General features: G+C 49.4%; 1 protein-coding gene and 2 long non-coding RNA genes across 3 annotated transcripts; 1 reads left to right on the forward strand and 2 right to left on the reverse strand.

Annotated features, from left to right (window-relative positions):
• Positions 1 to 5,714: 5,714 nt before the first annotated feature.
• LOC120651038 (calcium-transporting ATPase 7, plasma membrane-type-like) lies at positions 5,715 to 9,428 on the forward strand. The gene has a single exon (XM_039928370.1). The coding sequence runs from the start codon at positions 6,206 to 6,208 to the stop codon at positions 9,275 to 9,277; it is 3,072 nt and encodes a 1,023-aa protein (XP_039784304.1). The 5' UTR covers positions 5,715 to 6,205; the 3' UTR covers positions 9,278 to 9,428.
• A 2,136-nt stretch (positions 9,429 to 11,564) lies between these two features.
• LOC120651039 lies at positions 11,565 to 13,238 on the reverse strand. Its single transcript, XR_005665905.1, has 2 exons — positions 11,902 to 13,238; positions 11,565 to 11,799 (listed from the first exon to the last, which is right to left on the reverse strand). It is a non-coding gene; the product is annotated as an uncharacterized LOC120651039 (long non-coding RNA).
• A 2,179-nt stretch (positions 13,239 to 15,417) lies between these two features.
• Positions 15,418 to 15,987, reverse strand: LOC120648643. The gene is made up of 3 exons (XR_005665021.1): positions 15,931 to 15,987; positions 15,756 to 15,848; positions 15,418 to 15,670 (listed from the first exon to the last, which is right to left on the reverse strand). It is a non-coding gene; the product is annotated as an uncharacterized LOC120648643 (long non-coding RNA).
• Between the last annotated feature and the right edge of the window lie 332 nt (positions 15,988 to 16,319).

The following is a 16,319-nucleotide window of genomic DNA, read 5'->3' on the forward strand; positions in this document are numbered from 1 at the left end:
TGCTGAAAGCTTGGCTTCTGTGCACTTGACATCATCTCTAGATAATAGTATGGTGATTGCACCGATGCCTCCAAGTGACCCATCGATTAAACCGGTGCCTAAATATTGTTCTGACTTGATTCCATCTGGCACCAAAACTTGCACCGACGCTAGGGCGTCGGTGTATCCGGTGACCATCAGATGAACCGATTGGGGTGGGGGGGGGGGGTTAACCGGTGTTGTTGATTTCTGCAGAACTCTTCTAATGTAGCTTTTCTTTAAGTTCTTTCTTCGTATTTTGTTTTGCTAGGGCTTTTTACTTCATCCCTAGGACCTAGTTAGATCCATTTAATAAACTCATTAGTTTCATTGATTGCATTGTCACTCGATCACCAAAATCACTTGAAATAGTCTAAATGGGGTCATATTCATTACAATAGTCCCGGTTCCTGGTAGGGGTTGGGAACCAGGATAACAAGCCAATTATGTACCAATTCTGTAGGAGTCTGCTGAGGTCTACTGGTTGAACTGGTTGGTCAACACGTCCGTGGAAGAGTTGTTGTTGTCACTTTACCAGTAAGTTTCCATGCATCTCTGCCACAGGAAAGAACCCAGCACACATGTCGATCACGTGCATGTGTCGCACAGACACCGTGACGAGATAGATGATGCGCCACAGAAGCACAGTCACGTGCTACTTACGCCAATCTCCAATGGTTTATAAGAGTGCCACTGCCACGTCAACAAAATAGAAATAAAAATATGGATGAAACTCATGATGTGTATTATCAAAACAACTTATGTGTCATGCAATTAAATAAAAATAAAACTCTTATTGAAATCTATAGTTTTATAGCCTTACATCCAAATCAAAATATGATTGCTCCAGTATGTTTGTGGCAGGAAGAATCTCAAACCAAGATCCCACTTAATTATATTTTGATAGAATGGTGAAGTTACTTTAAAAAAATAAAATTTTGCTTCTGCATCGTACAAATTAGTTATAAGTTACTTCCTACCAGTATATTGTTTATAAGTTATATCCTGCTATGGATCGTAAATTTGAATTTTATGTTGATAAGTTACATTTTAGGGCGGGTCCGCAAAGTTATTTTTTTCTAATGTTTATGGACTACAGTATTACTTGTTATTAATTTTCGTAAAGTACAAAGATATTTTTCTCAATACACGAATGGATCATAATTCATAAAGTTACCTTTTTAATACTTATAAGCAATAATTACTTAATCTTTAAATTTGCATATAATACAAAGTTACTTTTCTTAATATGGGATTGCAAATAAAAAAATCCTCCTTTTTGGGGAATACGGTCGGATCAGACTTTCTGCTAATTGAGGAAAATTTTGAGAGCTCCCAGTTTAAGGTTAAATGTAAAGTTCCCTCCATTTAGATTTTACAATAGTATAATTAGTGCAACTTTTTTTCTCTTACAATATAGATAGAGTGTTTCTTTAAGAAAAAAAAGTCTAAATTACTCCCCTCAACTATAGTCAAAGTCTGGATAACCCTCTAAACTATTGTCTGGTCCATTTTACCCCCCTCAATCTATACCCCCTAATGTAATTTGTCTTTTTCATTACTTCTTGCATATGTGGAATTTTAAGTTGAAATTTTACAATATAATAGTATGCACCATAACACATATTAGAAAAATAAATCATAACTTTTTATCATTATTTTGATAGGTTAGGATATTTAATAATAAATTAATCATTGGAGTTCAATTATATAAAAAATAATGACAGAAAAATATAATTTTTTTTCTAAATATGCATTGTGATGTCCACTAATACCTTGCAAAATTTGAAATTTAAATTCACCTTGTGTATGGAGAAATAAAAAATAAATAAATTGTGTTATGGGATAAAATAAAATAAATGACATAATTTAAGGGGTAAATTGAAACAAGTTATAGTTTAGGGGGTTGTCCAGTCAATTTGGCTATAGTTGAGGGGAGCTGACGGTGGGTGAGTACCGCTAGTAGGGATTCTGGGGAACCCCTGTTTAGAGATTCGGCTAGGGGTGTAACACGCAGCGAGAGCTTCCTTGAGGGAAGAGTGAGACAGTAGTCTTTAGATAGATTCAGGCCGCCTTGGGGGCGTAACACCCTATGTCATGTGAGTTGTGATTAGTTAGCTTCTCGGTGTTCGGGAATCCGATCCCTTTATATCTCATGTGATCTTTCTATTTATAGACTACAAGTATCTTATGAACATCCTTTTCATCGTGTGAACGCTCCCACCCGTATAGTGGGAGCTGTTTTCCAGCTTGTCCTGTCCCTTGTCAGTCGAGCGGGCAGTATGTTGGGCCCGCCACAACATGCTTGAAGTGAGCCTGGAGGCATCTTGAGGTGCACCCCGGGGCATCCCGGTGTGTTCTGAGGTGGCCTCGGGTGCGTCCTGTGGGCCCCTAAGACCCGGGGTGACCCTGGGTCAATCCCAGGAAGGCGGCTCAGACCACCCCGGATTTACCCCGATGGAACGCTCAGTAAATAGTGGTGGGCCCCAGCCACCGGCCCACCGCCCATTTACAGTTAGATGGGACGCGGCTCAGGGATAAGCCTCCCCAGCCGGCTCCTCCTTATCATCTGAGCACACGGCTCCTCCGCATGATTTTTTTATGGGGAAGCTGCGCTCCTTGTCGGACTCCGTGCCGAGCTTGTCAGGGCGGCGCCGTAATCCTCTGGTATTCTCGCCCGGTAAAAAATCTTTTACAGGGCGGATGTCTTCGTGGGGAAGAAAAAGGACCTCCCCGGATCGCCCATCGCGGGCCGAGCCCCGGCCCGCCCTCGTGGGCGCCCGTTCTAGTGGGTGGATGGCCCGAGATCGAGCCCCCAGACCTACTCCAGCTGTCGTAGTGGGCTGATGGGTCATCCTCTGCCTAAACATGCTTTTGTCTGGGGTTATGGATACCCCGTTCCTATTACACTGACAGAAGTAAATTGAACTTTTTTCTTATTTAAATGCATAGCAAAAATTATGTATCTAAATATACAAAAATGATCTGACATACAATTTAAAATGGAGGAAGTAGCAGGCACCCTTTATTCTTTGTATGTTTCAAAAGTCCCCCCAGAACTCGTAAAGTGAAAAGAGGGCGAACAATCACTAGCAGCTTTTGTTGGGCTCAGGTGGTCCTCCGTGGCTGTTACGTCTCGCGCGACCCCAAAACTGGGGGAAATTACGCGTCAAGGACGTGTAAAACCGCGTTAAAAAAATAAAGAGGACGCGGCAGGCCGTCGCCGTCGCCTCGCCGTACTGGGCTACTAGCTGAAGCCTCTTGCTTGCCTTTGCACCCTCCGATTGCTTAGCGGCATAGACTACGTTGCTTGCTCCGCTCCCGCGCGCCGGGAGGAGCCAGCTGCACAGCAGCCAGCAGGTGCGCGCCGCCGCACGCCGCCGTCGATGCGCCGCCGTGCATGCCGACTGCCCGTCATACGCCCGCGACGTCGGGGCACACGCGGCCGCCGGCGCGGCGGTGCTGCGATGACCTGCGCGGCCTGTCGGCTACTCGGCTGTCGCTACTCGCTCGCCTCGGCGGTGGTCAACGAGGGCCACGTGGGCATGAGGTGGCCAAAAAGTTGGTGAGGCGCTGCGTGCAGTCGACGAAGGGACGGCGTGAATCGGCTCGGTTTGGATACTCTAACTGAGTTAGAAATTAGTGTTAGTTTTAAATTTATAACTAACTTTGAACTAACTCTAATAAAAAAGGTGTTTGGATACGAGAGTTAGACCGACCATAAATATACTTTTTCAATCATTTGGCTTCTTTGGAGGGGAGAGAAAGAGGGGAAAAAGTGGAGCACTCTAGTTTTTTTAGGTTGGTTAGATGCATCTAACCTATATGTTTGGATGTTTTTGAGTTAGATGAGCTCCAATCTAATCCAATCTAATTTTAACTCATGAATCCAAACAAGGGATATCAAGGCGACGCTGTGACGTCAGCATGGAGTGACTTTTTTTTGTGTGGTAAGCATGGAGTAGCTCTTGTTCACGCGTTTTTTTTTTTGAAACTCTTGTTTCCCGCGTTTGGTACAATAGAGATATGAAGATTCTTCCGCAGCGATTCCCGTTGGTTTCAGACCCACTCTGAACCCGCGGCGGCGAAAGGATTCAAACTTGTTTGGAAATGACCAAGATACGTCCCACTGCACGCGGGGAAGTTTCCAGCAAATTAAACGCTGCGCTCAAGATTTCACATGAGAAGAAATCATCTTTGTAACCATCTCATAATAACTTACTGCATTCTACATAAGACGCAACAGTATCTAGCATGGAGGGTTCAAAGTTTTGCAGATTTTAAAGATACTACACAAGCTGGATAAGCCCAGCAACAGAGACTCCTCTCGTTCCGAAGTGGTTCGGCACTTCTTTTCTGATGAAGTAGGAGGTCGAGCGTTCGATTTCACTGCTGAACTTGGAAATACTTATGGTGTGTTTTTGCTAAAGTTTTGACCAACTATGTCAGGAAAGCAAAAATGAGTACAACGAGATCTATTATATTATTAAAAGCGCTTTAACTTGTACATTTATCCATTTGTACAAATATCTGTGGAAAAGAAAAGATGAATAGTCAAATGAGGTCATATTAAAGAACGGAGGTAGTACCATTTGCAGAGAACCATTATAAGGTGTAAATATATGTAAAATATCCAACTTTCAGCAACAACTTGACAGAAAAATACCAAATTTCACAAATTTCATAGATTTCAACGATAACTGAAAAGGTGGAGAACAAAATTGAAAACCCTTCTCTAAACAGAGACGGTATGGAAATTTCTCAGTGTTTCCCTCTCCTTTCCAAGCTAGAATGAATATATTCTAACTAGTGCGGTGTCGTCTATTTTTTAAGTAACCACATTTTTAATGTCTGGAAGTGAATCTAATTTTTAAGTAACCACGTTTTGTGTCTAGAGGTCACTATAGTCATAAAAAGCGCTGTCTTTGGCATGTACAGAGTGGGTTGGCGTGAAATATTGTGTGAAGTAAACATGTTATTAGAACTTTGACCATCAGGATCATCTTGAATTTTTTTTGTTTAGCTTTTGAAAATGGCCCGTGTAGACAATCTCATCCAAAAGCAGACTCAATGTACTAGCTGCAACTTTTGCTACTATACATTTTGATCATGCTCGATTCCAATAATCAGTAGTCAATGTACCGGTCACCAGATCGACACGACACGAACAATGACATTTCATTGTAACAATTTGTGTCGAACAACTGCTTGATCCATGCCGTCCTACTTTTGTACTAACTATTAGTTACAGATGGCAGCAACTAAGCGCGGGAGGCGAACAAGTCCAGATTCCTGGCGTACGCGATCGACAGCTCTGAGCGGGCGGCGGCCGGCCGGGGACGTGCGCGCCACACACCTGGCGTCCCCTCCGTCCGTACGCACGTCATGCGCCGCGCTCGCGTCCTGCGCCGGCCTCCGACGAGACGATCGCTCGTCCAGCCATGGCGCGGCCGAGCGGCGGCGCAACTAATTACTACTTGGCAATGTAATTACCATCCACCAACCAACTGCAATCAGTTGTGCAGCCGGTTATTACGGCTGTAAATCATCTGGGTCTGGGTCTGGGTTTGGGTTTAGTTTCCCGGCACCTTCGTCCAGCTAAGTTTGTTCGCAGCCTTGCGGGCGACGCGAACTCTGCGTCCCCAGCTCCCCAATTTCGGCAAAATTCAGTTCGAATATCTTGGCCATTCAGTTCGAACGGACCCGAAGCTTCCTTCTTGTTTCCCCCGATCGATGAGCGGAGCCCAGCTGAAAGTCTGAAACGGCACAAACCGGCGCGGCCTCCTGAAGCTAACTCTGGCGGCTTCCTGGCAGCTTCCCGGCCGCCTCCGATATCGATATAAGGGAGATGTCCTCGCCCCTCGTCTTCATCTACCACATCACCTGTTCATTAGGTGTCAGCATTGGTTGAATCCAACAACGCGCCGGGATCACCGTCGTCAGCCATTGCCTGTTTGGCTTGCCGGCCGCCGCCATTCAGCCTCTCCCCTCCGTACGTGCACCCTCTGCGAGTCTGCGTTCACACACACTGGATAGATCGTCTTGTGTGAAGCCGGGGGCGCTCATCCTTGATCGAATTCTCGGCTGATTCTTCTGCTTCTCCTGCTGTCGAGTGTTTTCCTTGTTTTTGTTCTTCGAATCGGAGTCGTCTTCGCTTCCGCGGCGGGGTTCGATTGGTGTGGCAAGCATGGACTGCGCCGCCGACTACCTGATCGCCGTGGGCAGGTCCACGGCGGATCCCATGCGGTGGATGAAGAAGTGGAGGAAGGCCGGTAACGTCATCCGGTCCTGCCACAGGCTGGCCCGCCTCGCGTTCCTGTCCGCCGACATCCTGCGCCGCACGGGCTCCTACGTCACCATCAAGATCCACGACGACGAAGACGCTGACGCCGCCGGCACGTCCAAGCCCGCCGACGCCGCGCTCGCGGAATTCTCTGTCGCGCGCGGCGATGAGGACTTCCAGGGCCTGGTCAAGGAGAAGCGCCTCGGCTGCTTCCGCCGCCTCGGCGGCGGCGCCGGGATCGCCGCGGCGCTGGCGTCCGGCGCGGAGGCCGGCATCCGCGGCGACGAGGCCGACGTGCGCCGCCGCCGCGAGGCGTTCGGCGCCAACACGCACCCGCGGCGGAAGCCCAAGGGGTTCTGGCGCCACGTGCGGGACGCGCTCAGCGACGTCTTCCTCATCGTGCTGCTCGTCTGCGCCGCCGTGTCGCTGGGATTCGGCATCAAGGAGCACGGCCTCAAGGACGGCTGGTACGACGGCGTCAGCATCTTCCTCGCCGTCTTCCTCGTCGCGGCGGTGTCCGCGGTCAGCAACCACGGCCAGGCCAAGAGGTTCGACAGGCTCGCCAGCGAGTCCGACGACATCGCGGTCACCGTCGTGCGCGGCGGGCGGAGGCAGGAGGTCTCCATCTTCGACGTCGTCGTGGGCGATGTCGCGCTGCTCAAGATCGGCGACGTCGTGCCGGCCGACGGCGTGTTCCTGGAGGGGCACGCGCTGCAGGTGGACGAGTCCAGCATGACCGGCGAGCCCCACCCAGTGCACGTCGACGCCGACGAGAGCCCCTTCCTGGCCTCCGGCGTAAAGGTCATCGACGGCTACGGCCTGATGGTCGTCACGGCCGTCGGCACGGACACCACGTGGGGCGAGATGATGAGCAGCATCACCAGGGAGAAGACCGAGCCGACGCCGCTCCAGGAGCGCCTCGAGGGCCTCACCTCCAGCATCGGCAAGGTCGGCGTCGCCGTGGCAGTGCTCGTCTTCGCCGTGCTCACCGCGCGGCACTTCACAGGAAGCACCCGGGACGAGCAGGGCAAGCCCCTGTTCGACAAGCAGCACGTCACCTTCAACACCGTCTTCAGCGCGCTCGTCGGGATCTTCCAGCAGGCGGTGACCATCATCGTCGTCGCCATCCCGGAGGGCCTCCCGCTCGCCGTCACCCTGACGCTGGCATTCTCAATGAAGCGCATGGTCAAGGAGCACGCGCTGGTGCGCACGCTCTCGGCGTGCGAGACCATGGGCTCCGTCACCGCCATCTGCACCGACAAGACGGGGACGCTCACGCTGAACCAGATGAAGGTCACCGAGTTCTGGGTCGGCACCGACCGGCCCAGGGCGGCGACAGCGGTCAACGGCGTCGTCGTCAGCTTGCTGTGCCAGGGGGCGGGGCTCAACACCACGGGCAGCGTGTACAAGCCGGACAACGTTTCGCCGCCGGAGATCTCTGGGAGCCCGACGGAGAAGGCGCTGCTGTCGTGGGCCGTGACGGAGCTCGGCATGGACGCTGACGCGCTGAAGCGGAGCTGCAAGGTTCTGCGCGTCGAGGCCTTCAACTCAGACAAGAAGCGCAGCGGCGTGCTGGTCAGGGACAACGCCACCGGCGCGGTGACCGCGCACTGGAAAGGCGCCGCGGAGATGGTCCTGGCGAGCTGCTCGGCGTACGTCGGCACGGACGGCGCGGCGCGCCAGCTCGGCGGCGAGCGGAGGAGGAACCTCGAGAAGGTTATCAGCGACATGGCGGCAGGCAGCCTTCGGTGCATCGCGTTCGCCTACAAGCAGGTCGACGGAGAGTACTCCAGGATCGATGACGAGGGCCTGACATTGCTGGGCTTCGTCGGCTTGAAGGATCCCTGCCGTCCAGAGGTGAGGACCGCCATTGAGGCCTGCACGAAGGCGGGTGTCGCGGTCAAGATGGTCACCGGTGACAACGTTCTCACGGCCCGTGCCATCGCCAAGGAGTGCGGCATCATCCCGGACAAAGACGATCGCGACGGTGTTGTGATCGAGGGGCACGAGTTCCGCGCCATGTCGCCGGAGGAGCAGCTGGAGATGGTGGACCGCATCCGCGTGATGGCGCGGTCGCTGCCCATGGACAAGCTGGTGCTGGTCCAGCGCCTGAAGCAGAGGGGCCACGTGGTGGCGGTCACCGGCGACGGCACCAACGACGCGCCGGCGCTCAAGGAGGCCGACGTCGGGCTGTCCATGGGCATCCAGGGCACCGAGGTCGCCAAGGAGAGCTCCGACATCGTGATCATGAACGACAACTTCAACACGGTGGTGACGGCCACGCGGTGGGGCCGCTGCGTCTTCAACAACATCCAGAAGTTCATCCAGTTCCAGCTGACCGTCAACGTCGCGGCGCTCATCATCAACTTCGTGTCGGCGCTGACCTCCGGCAAGATGCCGCTGACGACGGTGCAGCTGCTGTGGGTGAACCTGATCATGGACACCATGGGAGCGCTGGCGCTGGCCACGGACAAGCCCACCAAGGCGCTCATGCGGCGCCCGCCCATCGGCCGCACGGCGCCGCTCATCAGCAACGCCATGTGGCGCAACCTCGCCGCGCAGGCCGCGTTCCAGGTGGCCGTGCTGCTCGCCCTCCAGTACCGCGGCCGCCACATCTTCGGCGTCGGTGAGAAGGCCAACGGCACCATGATCTTCAACGCCTTCGTGCTCTGCCAGGTGTTCAACGAGTTCAACGCCCGGGAGATCGAGAGGAAGAACGTCTTCGCCGGCGTGCTCCGGAACAGGATGTTCCTGGGCATCATCGCCGTGACCATCGCCATGCAGGTGGTGATGGTGGAGCTGCTCACGAGGTTCGCCGGCACCCAGAGGCTTGGCGTGGCGCAGTGGGGTGTCTGCGTCGCCATCGCAGCCATGTCGTGGCCGATTGGATGGGCGGTCAAGTTCATCCCCGTGCCAGACCGGCCGCTCCATGAGATCGTGGCGACGAGGAAATCCCATTCTTCTAGGCATCTGTAGGATGTCACGGCACTGGTTTTTTCTAAAAAAATTTTCATATGAAATCTTTCTAGGCATGCATACTGTATATATGATCATTGTTTCATTTGTTCTATGTTAATTACTACTGTAGTATTTGGTAACAGAAGAAATACATACCTTTTGATTTCAACGGCGTTTCTCAGATCTGCCTCATACTCTGCTTTTTCAGTAAAACACCCATATCTAATATTTATTACTAAGAGCAACTCCAGTAGAGAGAGCAAATAATCTGCCATATAAAAATTTAGTCAATGGACATAAAAAATCAATCTCCAGCAGAGGGAGCAAATGGGCTGCCATTTTATTAGGCCTTCCAAATTTCTCCACCACCCCTCCAATTTGGTGGCCTTCTATTTAGGCAGCCAACTGTTGGAAGCCCAATTTACTCAGCCTGCTGGAGTGAAGGCCTATATTTGGGTGAGTAAAATTTAGAAATGGACTTCTAAATGAGCATTTGCTCACCCAAATTTAACAGCCCTACTACTAAAGTTGCTCTTAGGACAACAACAACCGGTAAAAAAACATTGGTTGGGCAGGAAGATGTGAGAAAAGTTTACACCACGCCCAGGTAGTGATGTTCACTAATGAAACTAATCTGATAGGAAAGCTCGGCTATGTGTTTTGTGGGATATCAGATACCAATGCGAAATCTAATGTTTGCTAAGAATATAATTGATTGGCATCAAATCTGTGTTGCAGACTTTTATCAAATAATATGGTGATAGTAGGTGTCTGGACCCCAATTTGAGTTACGATTAAGACAAGTTTTAGCACAAAAGGGATAAGTGACGTAAAGTTTTTTTTATCTTTGTTTAAAATAATTCTATAATTTTGAATAAACAATTATAATAAAATTCCAACATCACTAAATATTCTAAAAAGTTAAACATAAACGTATGAAGCGCAAGTTTAAAGTTATAACATCACTAAATATTCTAGAAACACGTAATAATAGAAAAAAATTAACTGCACTAAATCATTAATATTACTGATTAGAGACGGCTTTTTCAAGTTTCCATAGAAACAAGCTATAAAAAGAGGAAAATATAAATTCTCACAAAGAAAATCCTAGGCATCAATTCGCTAAATTCTAATTTCTAATCATCATCGAGAATTCATTTCCATTGGATCAATTATATGTTGTTAGAAAAATAAACGCCTTTGCTACTATAAAAAATAGTCTCATGTAACTCTTAAATCTAAAGCTAAATTGCTCATATCTATCATTATCGAAATAAAACCTAAAGTAACTATAAATATGATTTAACTTACCGGAACCGGATCCGCTGACTTTAAGTCAGCGGGACACTGTGGCTAACGTGTGGGCCACGCTCACGTGGAGCCCACACGTCAGCGGCCCGAGTCCCGCTGACTTAAGTCAGCGGAGACTCATCCTAACTTACCCACCTATGCCCGTATATAAAAAAAAATCTAAAGCAACCTCCTAAATGTATCTAAATTACCTAATTAGTACATAAGTCCCTACTTGTTCTCTTTTACCTAGGGGTGGTAAAGGGCCTTAAAATTTGACTTAGATAATCTAAAGTTCGGGATCTAATCCTGTACAATTTTGATATGAAAATATATAAGGGCCAAAATGGATTGTGAAGAGATCACTGGGCCCATGATCCGTTACCATCCCTACTTTTACCTTTCTCCCTGCCTAAGCATTTTTGTTGAGATTGAGTTAACTTATGTGTCATACTTCCGCTTTATCCATATTATATAGAGGGGTAGTGTGACACACAAGCGCATCCAACCACGGCACGAATTGGGCACCCGAATGCGAGCCCGGGAGCTTGCTCATGAATGGACAAAGCCAACGCCCAGTTCATCACATATTCAATCTCACGAAAGAGTATCCACATTTGTATATATATTAATTTGATACAATTAGATTTTTGAAATATGTGCTAGTATAGCATACGAGATGAACCATATACATGTCTGTAGCGAATCCCTTTTTTACCCTATAATCTCGTTTTCTGACAAATAGGATAAAGGGATGCTCTCATGTCCTGCGCACCCTAGAAAATGAGCAAATTGGTCCGTAGGGCTGCAAAGGAAATGAACAGCTTTTCCAGAAGCTGGGATTTGCATAAGAATGAATCGACCATGGAATCATGGCCAGTTGTTTGATCTTTAGCAGTGTATGTACTTTAGCAGTATGGAACCTAAATTTCAGCCTGGCGCGTAATTCTCATTCACACTGCTGGAATTATATATTAAGTGATCGATATTAAGTATGGAGAGCAAGAAACCATGGTTGGACCTCTTTGTCTGTCAGTCATAAGTCATAACATACAGCTTGTTTCGGATTTTGGGCAGAAAGACCTGGGCATTTCAGACTTGAAATGCAGGAAACGACGCAGACAAAGTTCCTGACTGTTTCAGAAAAAAGAACCTATCCGTGGTAACATGGCACTTTTGTTGAAGAAGCAAATTGCTCTTCAATTCCGAATGTTTGGCGCATGGATTTGTGAAGGTTCAAGTTTGAAAGGCTGAAAAGAAGGTTAGACAATATTCCTGAATGTCTCTTTCAAAGGGGCTTCGCAATCTGAATGGTATGCACTTTAATGGATTCTGGATCGTTGAATACTTACATTATGCTTGATTCAGGAAAACAACTTTTGACAATCTTGCGGCACATCAGTTCCTTCCTATCTGGTATGCACGTTTCCATCTTGTCGTTTTCAGGTCACTAATCTTTCTGAAGGACCGAACAGGCGACCAGAGAAGGAGTGAATGGAAGCCTTTAAAAGTTCTCCAAGAGAATAAAGCTTATGTTCCGAATTCAATCTCGATGCACCTATCTTTTAACCGCTAAGGTGACACTAGCCAACACATGATAAGTTCACTCTAGGAACGGTTAGGAAAAGCTCGACACAAAGCGGAAGCAAGTGAAAAGCAATTTACTCGAGCAAGATGCAACGCAAAGCGGAAGCAACAATTATCAAGTGCCAAAAAGCATTTACTTAACTAAGCATGCAATGATTATCAATGAATAGCACAGCTCAAAATAGGTGGAAGAAAAGCTTAACACAAAGCTGATCAAGAGGCTCGTCAAAAAGATTAACACTAATCACCACAAAAGAACTAAAGCTCTCTTTGATCAAGCATGCACAGATCTAAGAACCAATTAGCAGTATGAAATACTAATTAATATAATTCAATTAAGCAAGAATATTTCCACGAGACAATAGTAAGAGCAAGAGCTAAATAATTAGCTTAAACAGACGAGCAGGAAATAAATTAATGTGAGAGGAGAAAAGAAAGCAGATCAAACGAGCTCACTGTGTTCTCCTCGCACGTGGGCCTTGTGCCATCCACCAGCCTGCTAGGCTGCCTCAATGGCCACCCGCCTGAGCTGCTGTTGGGCCTCGCGCCCGTGCACTGGCCTGCTGGCCGATCTGCGGCTGGGCTGGCTCGCTGGACTGGGCCGCCTGTGGGCCGCTGCAGCCCACTGCAGTGCGTCGCCTTGCGCTGCTGGCAGCGAGCAGAGCCGCCGCTGGCTCCTCGCGTGCGCTGGCTGTTGCAAGCACGCGCGCCGCCGCCGCGCGTGCGCTTGCCTCGCTGCGCGCGCCGCCGTTGCCGCTGCTCTGCAGCACCTGCGCGACAGCGCTGGCTGCCTGATCCAGTCTGGATCCGCCCGACGGCCGCCGAGCTTGCCGAACCGGCCCTCTGGCCGCGCGGGGCCACTCCGGCCACAGCACCTGTCACCGCCGGTAGCTGCACACGGAGCCGCACCGGCCGACCGAGCCGACGCCCCGGCGTACAGCACACCGCCGCCGGCGGTATCCTGACAAAGCGCAAAAACACAAAAAGGCAAAATCAAATTCCTGCCACAAAACAAACTGAACAAATAAAATCCAACAACGTGAGAAGAGATCGACTCCAAATCAAAAGCTCGGAGGGCACTGGGAGCGAAGAGCCTCCTTTCTCATAAGCTCAAAAAAATTATCTCAATCCTTAATCTTAGGTGGAGAAGGAGGGCAAAGAAAAGACAGAAACTAAGAGGGAGAAAGAGGGAGCGACTGAAACTTGTCGACCGGTGTAACACCCCTGTGTTAATCGTCTCGCTAATCACGAATTAATTCGCTAATCGCGGACTCGAGTTCGTCGTTAGCGTTAATCGGGTTCGCATAGTAATCTTTGCTTTAGCCGTGTTTGATCTCGTTTTTGTCCTTGTTCCGAGCTCCAAATCAACTTCTGCCCAAAACAAAAGTTGTAGATCTTTTAATTCTCTACAACTTTTATTTTGGCCAAATTTCAAGTTTCTATATGAAAATTTGAGTTTTAACTGGTCAAACTCGGGCAAAAATCATTTAAACGAAGAAATAGTGTCTCCACTGTGCTCGTCGCTGTGAAGCTCGCCGGCCATACCGGCGACTGTGCTCGTCGGCGCCGCCTCCACGCGTCGGCAATCGCGCCCGACCTCGGCGTCGGCGCCCTTATCCTCGCGAACGCCTCGAAGGTTCCTGTCCCGTTCCGTTTTTCCCTTCTCCTTCCTCGGAGCAGCGAGCGGAAGCGAGCAGAGCTCGCCGTCGACGTTCCACCGGCCACGGCTCGCCGCCCCGCTTCGATTCATCGCGCTCCAACCCACTACACCTCGCCCCGAAGCTCGTCCATCTCTCCACGAGCGCGGCCGTGCTCTACCCCGGCCGAAATCGAGCTGCAGAACTCCGTCCGCCATTGCCGTCGCCCCGAACTCCACTCCGCGCCGTCGAGCTCCCTCTCCGAGGTCTTCTCCGCCCAAATCGAGCCCCTGGTGAGCTCCACCGCGCTCTCCTCTCCCTTCTTGACCCTTTCCCCGGCCGAATCCCACGCCACCGCCTCCGCAGTGCCGCCGCGCCGTCGCGGATGCGCTGAGCGCCGCCCGCGCGTGCCGCCGGAGCTCCCTGCTCCAGCCCGCGGCCCCCTACCGCGCGCCCCTAGGCCTCTTGGCCTCCCTGAGGCTCACGCCGCCCCACCCCACGGCCGCCGCAAGCCGCCGCCGGAACGGCCGCGCGCCGCCGCCGCCCAGCCCCTGCGCCGCCGCGAGCCACGCTGCGCGCGTGCCCTAGCGCGCCGCCGCGGGCTCCGGCCTCCCCTGGCCGCTTGGGCCGCGGGCGAGCCGCGCCGCGCCGCCGGCAAGCCGCGGCCGGCTAGCACGCCGCCGCCGCCGCGGTGCCAGGCCGCATCGCCGGCCACAGGTCACTCGCGAGTTTAGGATCTTGATCCCTTAGCTTTGGCTTGGAAGTGCGTTGATGAGTAAAAAGAATTGGAGACCGGGCGGGAATGAGTTGGAATAGATGAGAAAATGAACTCCCGCCTGTGTCGATTGAGGACCGTACCGTTGTTGGCCCTGATGACCGAGTTTGAACAGTACTAACCACATACCGGAAGTAGGAGGTAGTCGAAACCGGTAAGCTGTGTCCCACATTACAGCGGTGATTTGAATTCCGCCATGCTACGCTGGGCGTGGGAGTTGGCGGGTGTTGGATAGGATGCCGCCTCCGGGTTCTCCGGGAGTTCACCGCGAGGGGCCCATCACCTGGGTTTTAGCAGGCGTAGTTCAGATGCCGTGGTAATGTGGAAACGAGAAATTTCGATATTTAACCCTAACTTCGCAGGCCTCACGTGTTCTAACACTACGTTCGCAAGCCTTTCGAAATTTGACATCGTGCCTGCGAAGTGTTTCGAAACAGGGGTTTTTCACCTATTTTCCATTTTCCCTCTATTTCCATTAATCTTTCCCTTTCCCAGCCATCCTAAAAAGACCTATCTACCCTTTGCCTTATACACTTGAATCGATCAGGAGGGATCGAAGCCATCATTCTCCGTACTTCAGACTACAGATCTTACAGCCTTGTTTTTTCAAGTGGACTGATGTTGTTTTCCCCCAAAAAATTTTTGACAGCATATGGCCATAATTTTTTGATTTAGGGATGACAAGTTGCATGATATATATATATATATATATATATATATATATATATATATATATATATATATATATATATATATATATATATATATATATATATATATAACATACAAATAACACATAAACATTGCAATATATGTAGCATTAGGGGCCTCCTAAATAGCACATAAACACATGGTCACAACATCATCCAGTTCCACAAAAGCAGCCATGAAACATAGTATTGGGGTTCATGGTTTCCCAACAAAACAGCAAGACAAGTTTAGCTAAACATAACAGTTTTGCATGAAGAACATCATTTTTTTGCCTTCCTTGGAGTGATCTTCTTCTTCACAGCTAATTGCTTCCTCCGAAGGGGGGTGACTGCAGTAGTAGGAGTGGGCGCAGTAGTAGTAGGAGAGGTCGTAGCAGTAGTGGCTTCACCTTCCATGGTTAATGCCAGCTGCCTGAAAACAGTAGAGAATTTGCAATGTAGAGATGACAACTCATAGACATGAAATTTTAATCTTATTAATTTGTTAAATATCTGACCTTCGAGTCATAGGACCAGGACTTGTGGTGATAGTAGTTCTCTGTATGTTGGCACAAGGACTTGTTTGGACTTCCAAGCTTAAAGCAGTTTGGCTACAAAAATCAGGTAACGTGAAGCTATGAAAAAAGTAGAAACAGTAGGGATAAGTCAAGAAAAAATTCAGATATGTATCACCTCCTTGTGACAGGACCATGACTGTTGGTCATAGAAAAAATATGTCCACCAGCTTGCGGTTCAGCAGCATTACTTGTCCACCATGCTGCTGATCCTGCACAAGCAGCGACAAGTAATGCTGCTGAACCGCAAGCTGGTGGACATATTTTTTCTATGACCAACAGTCATGGTCCTGTCACAAGGAGGTGATACATATCTGAATTTTTTCTTGACTTATCCCTACTGTTTCTACTTTTTTCATAGCTTCACGTTACCTGATTTTTGTAGCCAAACTGCTTTAAGCTTGGAAGTCCAAACAAGTCCTTGTGCCAACAAACAGAGAACTACTATCACCACAAGTCCTGGTCCTATGACTCGAAGGTCAGATATTTAACAAATTAATAAGATTA

This window comes from Panicum virgatum, chromosome 9K (assembly GCF_016808335.1).
Source record: "Panicum virgatum strain AP13 chromosome 9K, P.virgatum_v5, whole genome shotgun sequence".
In the NCBI taxonomy this organism is placed as follows: Eukaryota; Viridiplantae; Streptophyta; class Magnoliopsida; order Poales; family Poaceae; genus Panicum; species Panicum virgatum.